The sequence below is a fragment of the Triplophysa rosa genome, linkage group LG4, assembly GCF_024868665.1.
Source record: "Triplophysa rosa linkage group LG4, Trosa_1v2, whole genome shotgun sequence".
Classification (NCBI taxonomy): domain Eukaryota; kingdom Metazoa; phylum Chordata; class Actinopteri; order Cypriniformes; family Nemacheilidae; genus Triplophysa; species Triplophysa rosa.
In genome coordinates, this window is record NC_079893.1 from 26015684 (window position 1) to 26032101 (window position 16418).

The 16418-nt window shown below is 37.6% G+C and overlaps 1 protein-coding gene across 1 annotated transcript; it reads right to left on the reverse strand.

The window, feature by feature from the left end:
* Window positions 1–7298: 7298 nt before the first annotated feature.
* On the reverse strand, window positions 7299–16285 carry tacr3l (tachykinin receptor 3-like). The gene is made up of 5 exons (XM_057331293.1): window positions 15790–16285; window positions 14505–14693; window positions 13471–13621; window positions 10424–10620; window positions 7299–10196 (listed from the first exon to the last, which is right to left on the reverse strand). Exons 1-5 carry the CDS (start codon window positions 16155–16157, stop codon window positions 9914–9916), a joined length of 1188 nt encoding a protein of 395 aa, XP_057187276.1. The 5' UTR covers window positions 16158–16285; the 3' UTR covers window positions 7299–9913.
* Window positions 16286–16418: the final 133 nt, after the last annotated feature.

The following is a 16418-nucleotide window of genomic DNA, read 5'->3' on the forward strand; positions in this document are numbered from 1 at the left end:
TGAGAGGGGAGGTTACTGTCGGTCAAACGCGCTGCTGTTTTTGTTCGAGCCTCTATATAAGGAAAGCACGTGCAGACCCAAAACAGCTCTTAAAGGGGCAACGTCGATGTCTTCAAGGTCTTAAGTAATGGTCTTAAGAAATCGCTACAGAGCATCAAAACACAACACAAGCCAAAAGAACTTTGTAGTCTAAATTGTAAAAAAGTAAATGAAAATATTATTGATACGGAGTTGGTACATTTTATATTGGTGTGACATTACAAACCAAATCTAAAATATCCATATCGATGCAAATAAAACATCTGAATAAAACGTCTCTGTCAAGCAACTTATTCAAGTACATTTTCAATGTCAACCTCTTCAACTATTTTCACGGGTAAAGAAAGGAATGAAGCAACAACAAAAAAAAACATCTGCACTCCAGGTCATCAGGACCTATAAATCACAGACACAACCTAGTTGGGCCTTGAGCAGAGAAACTAAAATACTGAACAGCACAGATGCATGACACAAGCTTAAGAATGTATTTAATGAACCAGAAATCCACTTGAAAACAAACAAATGTGTCTTATCAAAATATAAACATGAGATCATGAAAATGACATTTCATGTAGTGTGTAATGTTGCCGTGTTTGAAAGTAAGCAGTCTGCCAAGTTGCAAATCCGAATGTGAATGAATAACAAAGTTATTGGCTTGGAAAAAGGGAGTCGACTCTGAATCACGCAAACGAGTCGTACCTTGTCCGATTCGCGAACCGCCGCAGATTTACGTCACTACATATAGTACCCGCATACGTTTTGCTAGGACTGCCCGCGAAAAATTCACTCTTCTCCCCCAAACACTGTGGGCTTTCCAAACGGCATTTATGCGCCCTTGAAGGGCGCGAAGGGGAAAGTGAACATCTGAATCCAAATGCCATGGTCACTTCAAGGAAGCGAGAGGAATTTGAAGTTACCTACAAATGTAAGTACAATCATTTCGTTTGTATTTGTTTTATACTATTTTTGTCAGTGATACATATGATTTAACATAGTTAAAATATAGTAAAAAGATAATTTAGTTCATAGGAAAGTATGTTTAATATGTTTAAAAATAGCTACTTGTTTATAGGTTTCCTTTATCATATATTCCCTTTAATACCAAGTGGAGTGAAAAAAAAAGTGAAATAACACATAATTACACAATATTTAACAAGAAGTATTAAAAATGTTGTATATTTTCAACAAACGCTGGAGCGCTGGATTTAGAGTACACGTGCGGCATTGTCAAGCTAATATTTGGCCAGTCATTCCCTTTGTGAATGGAGTTCCAAACGCACACACGAGAGACAGTAATGCCCTACACCCTTCAAAGAGTTAACTTCAAGGGCTCAGCCCTTCTAAGGGAGTAGGGCATAGGGATGCTCACTTCCGTTTGGAAAATGCCCTTTAGTTCGTGAGCCTCATTCGCAGTAGACCAATCACAGCAGACGAGACCATCTGACCAATCACATCAGACTAGGCTAGCGGAAAGGAGGGGATTAGACAGATGAATCACGGAATGAATCATTTGAGAGTCAGTCAAGAAGAAAGGGAAGAATACCCATTATTACGAAATAATAGTGTTTTTACACCTTCTGCACATAAACTTGTTGTTGGACACTCCATAAACCAAAATAGGACATTAAAAATCCCTAGTTATATACTATTTAACATATACTGATAAAAAAGACAAATGCACTGATTTCTGTTGAGCCACCTTATTGGATTTTTTGCATTACTGGTCTCAATAGCTGTGAAGAGTCACCCATTAATAAAATGTATTTTTATGAGTTCTTTTGCACATTTAATATTTAAGCGATTAAGGAAACATGTTCGACTTTCTGTCTGCAAAGGGGGGTCTAAAAAGCATTTTAAACAAGCTTCCACCACTTTCAATACATGATAGGGTGAAATACCTAAAGTACAGAGGTGGAACTGGGGGGATGCCAGAATGTCTGACACCACAGCAAGGCAAGCAGCTGCTTATATGGTATGGTGTTTATGCAGAATATGTCTCCCTCCCTCAGAACAAATGTTTATGAACTTCATGTAGGTAGTTGACACATAAGACCATGGTTTCAAGATTTCAGGTTAAATTTTGTACAAAAGGGAAAGAATCCTGAGTTTTTTTTATTCTACATGTTTAATCCCCTTTTGGTCTTTACGTGCTCATTGCAAATATTTCAGATATTTTGCAAATCTCAGTTTACGAAGACGCATATTTGCTCATTACAAAAAAGCTTTATAAATTAGTTTTAGGTTTTAAACATAACCCATCACTGCAAGATATCTCCACTACCCAATGAAAGAAGAAAGCAATGAGTACCAACTTTTGAAGGTATATTATCTGAAATGCACAATAAGCATTTATTATCTGAAATGAATATTTGTCATTACAGCTATTTGCATTCAACTTAAAACGATTGTGCATCAGACCACATTCAGAAGCAGAATCTATTTCTAACCACACAGTCAAAAAGAACAAAATGATTCTGGTTTGTCATTGGCAATCTAGCATTGAGCCTTTATGCATCTGAACATGTGATCACAACTTTCATCCTGTTTTTTAGGCCCAAGTGCATAATGTTGCCCTCTTGCCCCGGTGTTCTCTGCCAGCATTGTGAAGTTGTGAGCCTGTACTGTTTGACACACAGAAATCGAGAGCTAGAGAACAAAACATGTCAAAGCATCTGCAAACAAAACCACAGACAGGCCTGAACTGAGCGTCGTGTTTAGACTGTGGTAAACCCAGGACATGTGATTTAGAGCTAAAGGAATACTTCACCCAAAAAGGAAAATTCTTTATTTACTCACCCAAATGTCGATAAGCAGCATACAAATATTACTGTGAACATAACTAGCAAGCTCCAAAAGCACCAAAAAGAACAATTAAAGTAGTTTATATGACTCTTCAGAAGTCTGTTTCAGAAGACGTGGAATATAGCACAAGTCATAATTTTATGGATGTTTTTGTGTTTTTGAAACTTGACAGCCATTACAAACTGTTGTTGAAACAACACAAGTTCAGTAAAAATGACTTGAAACAATTCTTGGTCATACATTCTATGTAAATCATGACATACTTTTTGTCAAGCAATGGTGCAGGACACTTTACGAGAAGATTCTATTCATACTTGAATGTACTCTTATCCGCGAGAGCTGTTGCCCTTTTAAGAGCACGCGCCTCGGCTCTGACGAATATACAGCAACAGCAACAGCAACAAACTACTGCCTTTGCACACAAACTGCTTATCATCGCCAAAAACAGTGGATACAAAAACGCACTGACTCTGGTGTATTTGTTGAGAAAAAAAAGAAAATGAAAAACATCGCTGTCGTATGCTCGATAGTTTGTTAGAATTCCCAGACGAAGAACAGGTCTATGGAAAGCGCAGAACCATCATGACACACTCTGAGCACGTTAATTAATGCAGTGATATTTCTGTTGCAAATGCGCGACACAAACAGATGACTCGTTTATCTAACTTACAGAAATCGTGCGCTCGAGCCTTCTCAAAGTCAAACGACCTCAGACCGCGTTTGCGCAGCAGTGTTTTCTTGCAATAATAGCCCTCTAAATTCCTAATAATACGAATATAATGTTGAGTCAAAGTATAGTCTACCAAAGGAAGCTAATTCGCAAGTTGTACAGCCTCTTTTCGACTACGGAGCACAAAGAGCCAGTTTGTCCGATAGTAACCCCGCAAAAGAGCGAGGGGGAGGGGTGCTGAATATAGACCTGAATACTAAAACATCATAATATCGCAATAATATTTTCTAGTGTTATATTTTAGTCGTCACGTTCATCATTAAAATCTTACGATTCGTTGCATTAAAAAGATTGTTTTCTGCATCTCCTTATGAGTTCTATTAAACACTCACTCACTTTTTCAAGTGAATTCGTTCACTGGTTACTATGAAAACGTTTAGCGACATTACGAACCACTGTTTACAACGAAGCATTTCTAACGAAGAAAGACTCCAGTCTAAACCTGCACACACATTGCTGCAATGACCGATAGTAACCTCGCCTCCGAGCGCGAGCTGGAGGAGCAGAAACTGGGTGAAAGGGAACATTACGTCACTTGCTGTGAACCTTCTCGACTGCTGCTATACATTACCTATAAGGTATTTCATCATGTAATTTACAGTTGTGTATTCAGCGAATATGCTTTCTGGCATGCCATTGAAACGAAACCAAGTCAATATACAAACGAGTGAATATTGCATTTTCAATAAAGCATGAATACTTGACCAAATTGAATCAGTTTTTCTTAATATAATGCATGGTTTATTTTTTGGCATATGTAATGCATCTGTTTATGTCTAGCACGGTGTTAATGGCCCCTTTTCATCGGCCATCATAAAGCAATTGTGTCCATTAATAGGGATGCAAAATACATTACGGATAGACCCAACAGCAGAATATGTTTGTCAGTCCTGTTAGAGCACTACGTTACACACACATATATATAGACCACTAACACAACAGCAGAATATGTTTGTCAGTCCTGTTAGAGCACCACACACACACATAGACCACTAACACAACAGCAAAATGTTTTACACACACACACACACACACACACACACACACACACATATATATATATATATATATATATATATATATAGACCACTAACACAACAGCAGAATATGTTTGTCAGTCCTGTTAGAGCACCACACACACACACACACACACACACACACACACACACACACACACACATATATATATATATATATATATATATATATATATAGACCACTAACACAACAGCAGAATATGTTTGTCAGTCCTGTTAGAGCACTACGTTACACACACACACGCACGCAGACCCAAAATTGCAGCATTTGTAAGCGATTATATTCACACTAGATTACTAAATTTACAGTAAACACTAACAGCGGATTTCTTATTGCTTTAATTGACACCCCTGATTTTGAAAGATTTACATATCTGAAAGAGTATCCAGTATGTCTTCCCCTGTAAACAATCAGTTTCGTGCGATATGCTCGACACTTAGCCTACACGACAAAAGCATTTGGACATGCTGTGGATTACTCTTTTCAAAAGAGTCTTTTGACAGACAAACTGACTCGTTTATTGAATAACCTCGTGCCAATTTTCCTTTTTTGTGTAATCACCGTAGCCATCTTTGATATTTACTTTTGTCACTGCAGCTATGATTGGTTGGTTACCCAGCAGGGATGAAAAGGCCTAACATAAGCAATGTAGTAAATTAAGAGTTTCCCACGGCCACGTCGTACGAAGAAAAAGCTAATGGTAAAATGACAACTTTAGTACCAACAAAGAAAAACCTCTCTTCGGCAGAGAGTTGAACGGTAAACAGTAATTTGCTGTGGATGCGTTGCAGACATGTCGGATTTAGGAGAATTCCCACCTCAACCCGGAAATAATTTCAGGAAGAGAGCTCTTTTAATGTAATTTTTAAAAAAGTTTTATTGTTATAAAATCATTTTTTAATATTAATGTGTTGATGTTGCCAAGTATTTAACTAAACGTCATTTCCAGGTTTGAGGTGGAAAAAATAAATCCGAGATGTCTGGAATGCAACATAAATATTTGTTTACTTAGCTTTCAGCAAGCATAGGTCCGGTTTCACAGACAAGGCTTAAGGCTAGTCCTCGACTAAAATGAATGGGTGACCTGTCTTAACTGAATATAACTTGCCCAGAAATATCGTAAAATATATCAGTGCCATTGTTTTGTCTCAAGATGCACACCAGTAATGTATTCTTCTAAGGTATTTTTATAAAAGCGACATAAATATCTTAATTCAACTAAGGCATAGTCCTGGTTTAAGCTAAATCGTGTCTGTGAATCCGGGCCATAATGTAATAGTTACGTAAACTAATTAATATTCATGAGTTAGGGTGATAAAAATCGTATAATGTTCCTGTTAAATATGACAATGTGACATGAACGTTTTAGGTAAAGATCTTGATTAATTTTTGATTGATTTATTACAAATTTTGAGCAACTTTGATCAAAGCAGTGACTGTAGAAAGTAACTGGTTTACTATCAGATCATACTAGTGGTATCTATCTATATGTCACATGTGCTTTCACTTAAGGCCTAGCAGCAGGTGTCAGACAGAAAGGAACATTCATTGAGAAACAGCTGTTGAGAACAGCCTGTCTTCACGCAGCCCTCAAGACACATGTGATGGTCCTGCACTGCCTTTTGTGAAAATCACCACCGTTGTTTTTTAAGCAGGAGGTTTAGGGCCCGTGCACTGGCTGAAAAGTGATGACTGCACACATACCATATACACAAACTAATGGCTGCCTTTTGTGGAGTTAGGCTTCTGTTGGCAATAGTCAACAATAGGTGAAATGTATGCCATTGTCACTTTCAGAGTTGTTTCAGATCTACTCATTTGAAACATTTCATTCCCAAAATGCCTCGTGACATATTTCGAAGAGCGTACAGTTCAGCGTAAGCGCCGCTTATGCTGAACATTATCAACTTCATGTGAATGTTTTGATCAACCTCAACAAACATCCCTGAACAAAATACATCCTTGCTGAACCTGATTTTCTTGTGTACATGCTTCTGTGATGCCCCAAAGTTCATTTTCTGTTTGTGTATGTAGGTGTTCTGCTCTAAAGTCAAACATGTAGAGACCATCAGTCAGGATGTTGAAAGTGTTAGAGTCCCGTATGTTCAAATCCAGTTTCTGGAAAGTAAGTGACGCAGAATATAGATTGTTTATGTGGGCTAATTTATAATAATAATCAGAAATTATACATAACACGCATAATTTACATTATATAAAATTTTATATACTTTGAAATATTTCCTGCAGTTGGTCGAACCACTTTTGCTATCAGTTGCATTTTTATTGCATCAGTCTTTATCAGCATTGCACATCTTGACATTGGAATTTGTGTCCGTTCCTCTGCCCAACATTGCTCAAAACACATGGCTGAACTGTTTTTATGTAATTCCACAGATGTTCAGCAGTGTGACAGTCTCTCCAGGACATTAGTCTTTTTTTACTTTAAGTCACCCAGCTGTACTCTTTCCATTTTGCCCATATTATTGCATGATAAAAACGAAACATTTCCTCAGGGATTTTTTTGTACTTCTTGTACTTATCTTCATATGCTTTCCCTACTAGTCCACGCCCTTCCACAAAGAAGATTCTGTCATCAGAATACATTTGTTTCCAAAAGTCACATGCTGTATATCTCAAATTGAAAGCACTGAAGTTCAGTCACACAGTTTTGGGCAAACTACGGCTGTGATATCAGACAGATGTTATCAGTTTTCTTTGTGACTTCCCTCATTATGGACCTTTTTGATCAGTCGCAGCTATTTTGACTTCTTATTATTCATTTCATACTTAAACATAGCATCTATATACATTTTGTATTACTCTGTCTCTTTATAAATTACAATGAAATGCTCTAGAGTTAAACATATGTATTCGGTTTAGGATTTATATGGCCAGTACCATTAGGGCACTTTTTCCAGTCAATACGTCAATGGATGGATTGTGGTTTTTCCACCAGAGAAAAGGAAGGGAGATTGTGGAAGATATTCTTATAGGGGATGTGGCAGGACAAAACAGGTAAGTCATGTGAAAAAAAGACCATTTTGTGTCAGGAATTTGAATGTAACAGTTGAAATGATATAACTCTATATTATTTGCCTATTGCAGAAGACAAATAGAGAGAAACACGGTATAGGACAAGCCATTTTTAACTTTCACATGCTGCAATAGCATATCACGTATTATTTCTTTAATAATAGAAAACAACACAACAACCACTCTGAATTTCTAACCTTTATTTTGTTTTCTTTCAAAGTTGAACATTTTACATGGATTGGAATCGCTGTGGGAAATATGTGCCCTTGTTAGTACAGACTTGTATGAAATTTGAGAACCATTGCTTTTGCCAAGCTCAGCAGATAATCTCCTCCATCAAACGTGCATGACATGGCGCCATCTAGTGGTTGCTATGAGCAACACGTAAAAACCAGGATCATATATTTAAAATTGCATGCGCCACATAAAAGTATGGCGTTTGTGTTTCGATCTTAATATGTTATAAATTCAATTTTCTGATCATTTTTACATTTACCTAGATTTGTAGGCAACTTTTTTTTGTGAAGAAAATCATCATTCAGCACAATCTTATGGACACGGTTTAACAATAACAAACAAACAATGTTGCAATTGTTAAAGTTGTTCACTTTAATAAATAGTTGTTCACACCCAACATAAAAATGTGATAACTACAAGTTACTAACAGCATATTCACATTATGAGTCAGATATCTCATAGATCTCAATTCTGACTGACATTGTTATGCATAAGTCATGAAATACAACTTTTGCACATTATTTACAACAAAAACAAGAATTAAAAGCACATCATTCATGTTTATCACACATGTAAAAATATTTTGTAAATATTGTCATAAATATAGCACATTATAGGCTGCATATCACACCATCACATTAATTCAAATAAATGTACAGGTTATAGTGGGAATTGTTTTGGTTTACAGAAATTATAATGGTCTCTGTGGGTCTCTACTGGAATTGTGTTTTGTTCTGTTGTCGCGCAGACCACCATTAAATCCTACTAAAATAAGGCCCAAAACACACTACATCAAGGAATTTAGTAATGGTTTAACTGGTAAACAGCTGACAGTTGGTAATGCAAACCATTATAATTTGCTTTTGATTCAGCAGTGGATGCCACAAAATATAACATACTGACATGTATTCTATTATATACATTCATCTGTTTCCCCACCACATGGAATATAGGTCTACTTGATCTAAAATAAATCCTATAACACAAATGTATTATTTTTCCTTTTTTCCTCACAATCTTTGCGGACATTAATCTGACAGCACAGTTTTTAAAACTTGTCTATCAACAGTAATGTTGGCTCACATGTGTAGGATTATTCTCTAATACATTCAATTAAACTTTGAAAGTCAATATGAAAACATATTGAGGTCATGTGACAACATTGTATCATGCTATTTGTTGAAACATTTAGCATTTCAGGATGAGTTCTGTTTCTCTTACTGTTATTGTAAAATTATATCAGTAGTAGTTAGATTGTGTTCCCAACATCCCTACTGTCTTGATCCAAGTTTCAAAGTTGTCCACCTGGTGGCAGTATTAATCTCTAACAGACTTGGTTTGAGTGTCCTGTAGTCTTAGTCTTAGTGTGTTGCAAAACTGACATACACTCCAACTTATTTTTTGTATTGTACATGTTAAGTCTATAATGGAATTTTGGCACCTACAAGATGGAGCATTTACACCAAGACTGTGTCAGAAATTGCCTGCTATAACCAATTTCATAACACCAACCTTTAAATACGGAGATAAATTTGACCCTAACAACTATAGAGGCACCTGTGTGAGTAATATCCTGGGATTGGAAAACTATTCTGTAGTTTAATAAACGCTGGACTCTTAGACTTCATCACCACACACGATGTCCTGATGTCCAAATTACCGCACAACTGATCATATTTACACGCTTCATACTCTAATAAAAAAACATGTTAACCAAGATAAAGGTCAAATATATGCATGCTTTACTGACTTTAAAAAAGCTTTTGACTCAATTTGGCACTAAGAACTGTTTTACAAACTTATTGAAAGATGAATGTACACTTTGTCATGCCAATAAAGCACACCTAAAATGAATTGAATAGTGCACCATATAAAGGCACAGCCATTTTGGAGTGTTATCTGAAACAGGCCTGTATGAATTCACTTATTTTCTTTTGCTTCCTCAAGGATGGACTATATTAGACTAGGGAATAGTAAAAAATGTTGTAGGGGCAAATTTGGACACAACCCTGGTCACCAAGACATGTTTTTAATTCAGCTGAGCTGCTCGGCAGCAAACGTCGGCTCTCTGTGTAGACAGTGTTTAACGGCAACTGCGTTTTCGTCTTTGACCTCAACATGATTGTGGGACTTGGCACTCTTTCGATTGCTGTGGCGGGGGTCGTAGCCGTGGACGCTGGTGTCGATCCGTGACAGGGTGCACATACTGCTCTGGTTTCGTGGGTGGAGACGTGTGGGGCGGAGCTCTAGTTCGTCATAGCTCGAAACCTGGATGAAGGGACACCACCTGAAGGCCCGTTTAAAGCCAGCCCTAAACCTGGAATTTAGTACAAATAATCTTAAAACAGAAACTGTTGTGACATATTTTTTATTTTTGGATTAACTATACATATAGAATAATTATTGTAATTTGTTATAGTACACTACAGTTTACCATAGTAAATACTATAGGATACTAGGTATTGATTATTTATAATCAGTTCACTGATTAAGTTATTGTTAATGTAATATAACTATATATCTGTACATATGAGTTTGAATTACCTGCTGTTTAAGCAGCAGTAAATTATCGGGTTGTACATCGTGGAGCTCATGGCCAACCACAGCACAGAAAGATAGACCTGCTGGATTGACTTCCACTTGTTCAGTTGCTTATTTAGTCCGGTCACAATGAAATAAATGTGATATGGCAACCAGCAGAGGGCGAAGGTCACCACCACCACGATCATCATCTTCACCACCTGAGCAGAGAGTTGAAGCATTAGGGTCACAACTGAAATATATGACAGCATATTTTGGCTCCTTGTGTTGCAGCAGATAGGGGGCTACTGCTCAGCTGATGGAAGATCTCTGGCAGATTCTCTACAATCTCCATCTGCCGACTTGAAGCCACCTGCCACTATTGTTCGAAGAACAAAACCACAAATTAGAGAGACGATAATGAAAAACATGAAGAAAATATGGCTTAGTGATCTGGCAACACTGAAAGAGCGTGCACTGGTCATCAGGGTGTTGAAATGGACCACATTGTGTTTTCCATGAAATATTCTTCTGCTATGCAAAACAGAACGCATTTAGATCATTGTGTTTAAATGTGTGTATACAAGTGTTCCTGCATCCCAACAGCAATGTGAAAGACTGATAGCATGACAAGACACATAAAAACTGTGATAAATTCGAGGTTATGACATAAAAAATAATATCTGAATTTTTCCTAAGTACATGTAGAAATATGACTGTTGTATTGCTTAAAAGTGAATATGAACTTGTTTTCTTTACAGTATTTGAGGTCTGAAAAAATACAGAGCATCTTTTCTGTTATTTTGACCTGTTTCTCCCGTTTTCATTTTCTGCAAATAAATACAAACAGAAAGAATTTTTTATTTAAAATTTGGGAGAAATATTGTTAATAGTTCACAGAATGAATCAAAAATCACAATTTTACCTAAACACATACCAATAAATAATAGATTCAGAAAATCTGAAAATGATTTTGAAATGGTCTATTTCAAGCAAGCCCCAAACACAGGGCTCAACAATAATGCTCAGGACAGTTGACGAATATGTGACTATATCGTCATGAAAATGTTATTATTAGCACGTGTTTTGAGCTTTAATATATTCAAGTGCACAATTATGTGAATGAAAACCTAATTTGGTCCTGTGTACTGAAAAATAATGCATCACATGTTTAAAGTTTAAAAGTATTTTATCAACAAGTAGCCCTCAGATGATATTATCTCTTCAGGTAGCCCTCGCTTACAAAAAGGTTGGAGACCCCTGGTCTTATACTATTTTCTTTGGCTGTATATATACACAGTACATACACACTTTTTGGGATATACACACCCTTTTTTATCAACATACCTGTTTATCTGCTTTTGAATACCAACTTTCTAATTTGTCGACAACACCAAACTAGTCGATGTAAACTTTGTTCAAAGTTTGGACTCCAATAAAGACAAAAAATTCGCGCACTTTTCTGCACCTCATATCTTCCCCTTTTGTTTAAGACCAAAGCAGTTTTATAATTTGGCACTTCGGTTGTTAGCGTTAAACATTTCTCAACTATTAATCTATGGCTTTTGACAACAACCATCATTCACCCTGACACCTGGTCTTTCCTTCACTTAGTAACTAGTGCACGACAACCTTTGAAATTTCTCTCATCGCCCCATTAATTTCTGCATAATTAAACACGGAACTGTCTGAAAAAAACAAAGGAACGTCATTCGTCATCAATCAATGAACACGTTCATTTGCACATCGCCTCTAAAAGGAAGTTCCAACAGTCTTGTTCCCTCAAGAGACCCGCTGTAGTTTAATGAGAAACGGAACTTAGCAGAGTCTTGCGAATAATTGCTGATTGACAGCTACACAAAGCTGAGAAAGGTTAGGTGTGACGTAGCCTTCACGGCAGGTGCGAAGAGCCATGGGTGGCAGACATGTTCATGCCAGTTTGACACAATTTTCTCCGCGGTTTATTAAAGTTGGAAGGAAAGCGTAAATTATCTGTGATCAGATTGAAGGCGCGTCTTTAAGGAAGGCAGATGAACATGATCTGTCTGCAAGGTGCTGCTATTCAGTATGGTTAAAATACTGACTTGGTATCGAGCAGTAATGTAATCTCAGATTTCTTTATCCCGTCTTGACACCGACTTTGTGACATTCTTTAATAGGAAACATTACAAAGTAGATTGGATTCTATTTTATTTTTCAAACAATAACAAATGCCCCCCCCCCCTTTAGTATTATTAACAATCTCTAAGGGCAGAAACATGTGCTACGTTACTTTTTTCCTGGAAAAAAAATACTTCATCACGCTTAAAGGGACAGTTTACCCCAAAATTAAATTCTGTCATCATTTACTCACCCTCGAGTTGCTCCAATTCTGTGTAAATTTCTTTGTTCTGATGAGCACAGAGAAAGATATTGGGAAGAATGCTTGTAACCAAACCGTTCTTGGCCACCACTGACTACCACAGTAGGAAAAATGACAATGATATAGTGCCCCAGAACTGTTTGATTTCCTACATTCTTCAAAATATCTTCTTTTGTGTTCAACAGAACAAACACATTTACACAGATTTGGAACAACTTGAGGGTGAGTAAATGAGGATAGAATTTTCAATTTTGGAAAAACTGTCCCTTCAACAATGGAGTGAATGTGCGTTGAAAAGTGAGGTAATACAAAGATGAGTTAACAAGTGCTTTAATGCACTGTAATCCCACGATTGAATCTGAAATATCAAAACAAAACTCATGGATTATATAGAGAGACAGACGATATTCCACACAATACCAAATGGAATTGTCCTACATTTATCTTTGAGGAGTTTGTACCATCGTTCCACCTGTGTCTGAACACTGGAGCAAAAAGCTGCCAGATAAACCAGTCATGACCTTAATCTGAGCAAAATCATTTCAAATGGCTATAACAATACAGAGATATTCATTAGAGGTAACAGAACGGACATGGATTAATCTGAATGATCTCATTCGTTCAACTTTGCCCTCAGTCCATTCAATTTGAGAGATTATAGATGAGAGAGAACTGAAGATTTGACTGGATGTTATATGTTAAGTCTCACCTTTCTTTTGGCACGCAGTTGTCCCACATAGTTATCGGAAGAATCTCCAGGGATTTCTCCTCCCCAAAGTGTCACCCCTATTATAGTGTAGGTAATGGCCATTACCACAAGGGGGAGCAAGTACACCAACACTGTTACTATGATATGATACCTGCACAGGTGAGAGAAGACAATTTAAAGAACATCTGGTGTTTGTGTAGAGCTGGAGCTTAAAGGCTCAGCAGACATTCAAAAAAGTATCTAACACCTGGAGTGTGAAATTTGGCTATGAAATTTTATTGTATTGGTCATACGTTTAGCTATATGCCACATGATCTGTTTATCTTTGATGTCGACCACTGTCACATTTACATCTAACACATCTAATCTACAGATTCATTGAGCACTTAAGTTTGTTACTGCCACCCAAAGCAAGAATGTACATCAATCTTATTCAACTGGGTCGTGTGCTTGCATTGTGTCAGCCCAGCATCTGCGGTCGTGTATTTTGGCCTAACAATCAGGTTCCCAAACACGGCGATCGCCAAAACCGAGCTGTCGAATGCATTTGGTTTGAAATTTAGCCCAGAAATGTGGAATTGTGAGTAAGCGAATACATTTGCAGTTGTGTCACGCACCATGCAATGGTCATGCTCGGCGTTATGGCGAATCTGCCATATGCCATCTGACCATAATGTTTAGCTTTCAGTGATTGTCGCCTCACTGGCAAATGGCACTTAGTGTCAAGATGGCAGAAACAGCGATTCAGAAAGCATTAGCAATAGTGCTGGAGTTGCAGCGAAAACATTACAATCAAGCAGAAGAAACTTCAAACATCTATTGTTAAAACATCTCAGTGAGTGTTTGTTTTAAAACCTCGTGGGCTGCCTTGCATATCACTGCTGTGGAATAAACATTATTATCACTTGTTTTTGTAGGCAGCAGCTCACAATGTTCAGGGTAGAGCCATCGGGCGAGTCAGTTATTACAAAACTTGCTCAGACATAAGCTTTTTAGAGGGAAAAAAAATAAATCATATTTTTCCATTCGCTCACATGAATGAATCCTTGGCAGATCTCGGCCAGGCAACGAAGCAGACGGTCCTGCGAGGCATCGTTCTCGTGGTCGAGTAGAAACAGAGTGGAAAAGCCAAAACCACAGCGAGTGCCCAAATACAGAGAATGACCACTTTAGTCGGTGTGGCTGACAGCCGCGGCTTCAATGGGTGAATTATAGCCATGTACCTGCACAATAAAAAGGCGATGGAGAGTTGTGAAGTCAGACTTGAGCAAAATTCAGAATTTAAGCTTTGACATCCTTTCCACGTGAGTTTGAATTGGCCACACTTCACAGAATGTTGAATTGGAATGAACATTCGTCTTAAAAAGATATGAAGACTTACTACATTACACTGCAAAAGAGAAGTAAACAGCAGGAATTACAGAAATGTCAGTCCAACACGTGTTTTGTGACATCACACATCAATTATTATTAACCTCAATTAATTTGGCCTGATTTGTCATTTCTACTCATGTCAAATCAAAGTGGACAAGGAAACTGTTGAGTGATGTAGAAAAATAACACATAGCTCAGATTAAAATGATGTTCACTTGTTCCCACACAAGTCATGATTCAAGAAAAATCCCCCGTCTCTTAAACACGCAGCTCTAAGATCTTATCAATCTCTCATTAGATGCTTCTAAGGTATAACTGGATGTTATGAATTTTAATCAATTGACACATCTATGCAGGGTATCGCTCAGAACTCAGTATGGGTCTGTATAAATTAAACCGAGCTAATAGTTGACACGCTTGGGAACACAGGTGTACGACTAGAATGTTTTAATCCTTTAAAGTGCAGCTGTATCGGGCGTTTGTAGCTTCGTTTCCCTGTGGTTCAGAAGGAGGAAATGAGGGCTCATCTTTTTCATTTTAAAGGTCCACAATGAGGTCAGAAAGGAAGCAAAGCAGTTCATGGACTCCCTTGAGGAGATTAAATGTGGTCTTTAAAACCACTTGTTCCTCTCTATGTGCTATCCTGGAGATGTATTATATTGTTATGTGCCTTATATTTCTGCATTAATATATCTTACATCTTATATGAGCATTAATGGAGAATGAACAATTTCTCTTACATGAGATATTTTGCTACATACTGTATGTTTATGAATTTCAAAGATTTGATTTAACTTCTCCAGATCTGAAAATCACACATTTCAAATCACATTCCAGATGTTCCATATTATAAGAACCATAAATCAAAACTTAATACATGCATATTTGTGCAAGTTATGTAAAATTGTGTAAATGATGATGACTGCATAGTCAAAATGGTCTTACCTGTCGACTGCAATAGCTGTCATGGAATAAATGCTGGCAAACACTGCGGTGACGGGAAAGAAGTTGTGGAACTTGCAGTAGACCTCTCCAAAGTACCACTCTCCGTGCGTGGCGTAAATGAAATTGATCAGCGTATTGAAGGCAGCCATCGACGCGTCGGAGAAAGCCAGGTTGAGCAAGAAATAGTTAGTCACTGTGCGCATCCGTTTATGGGCCAAAATGATCCAAATAACAATAAGGTTTCCAAACACGGCGACCGCTAGTACTGAACTGTAGGCGACCGACCAGATCGCGACGCGCCACGGTGGCTGGACGAACTGGTTCGTTAAATTACGCGTTACGTTTGTTGCGCTCTGAAGACCGGCCATTGTAAACTAAATGTTATTCTTGCTTTGAACAAACGTTTGTTACTTTATTCATTCATGCGTATGACTAAAGATTGTCCTTTTGCGCATCCATCTGTTGAAGAGTCACAACGCGCGCTCCATCCAAAGTTGCGGTGCGCAAGTAGCGGTGACGCACGCTGGATGTGCGATCAATGTGTAATGACAGATGTATGGAGATGGTGTTGCCACATGTTGCTGCTGCTTGAATGGAGAGAGAGAGAGAGAGAGAGACAATTCTGTTTG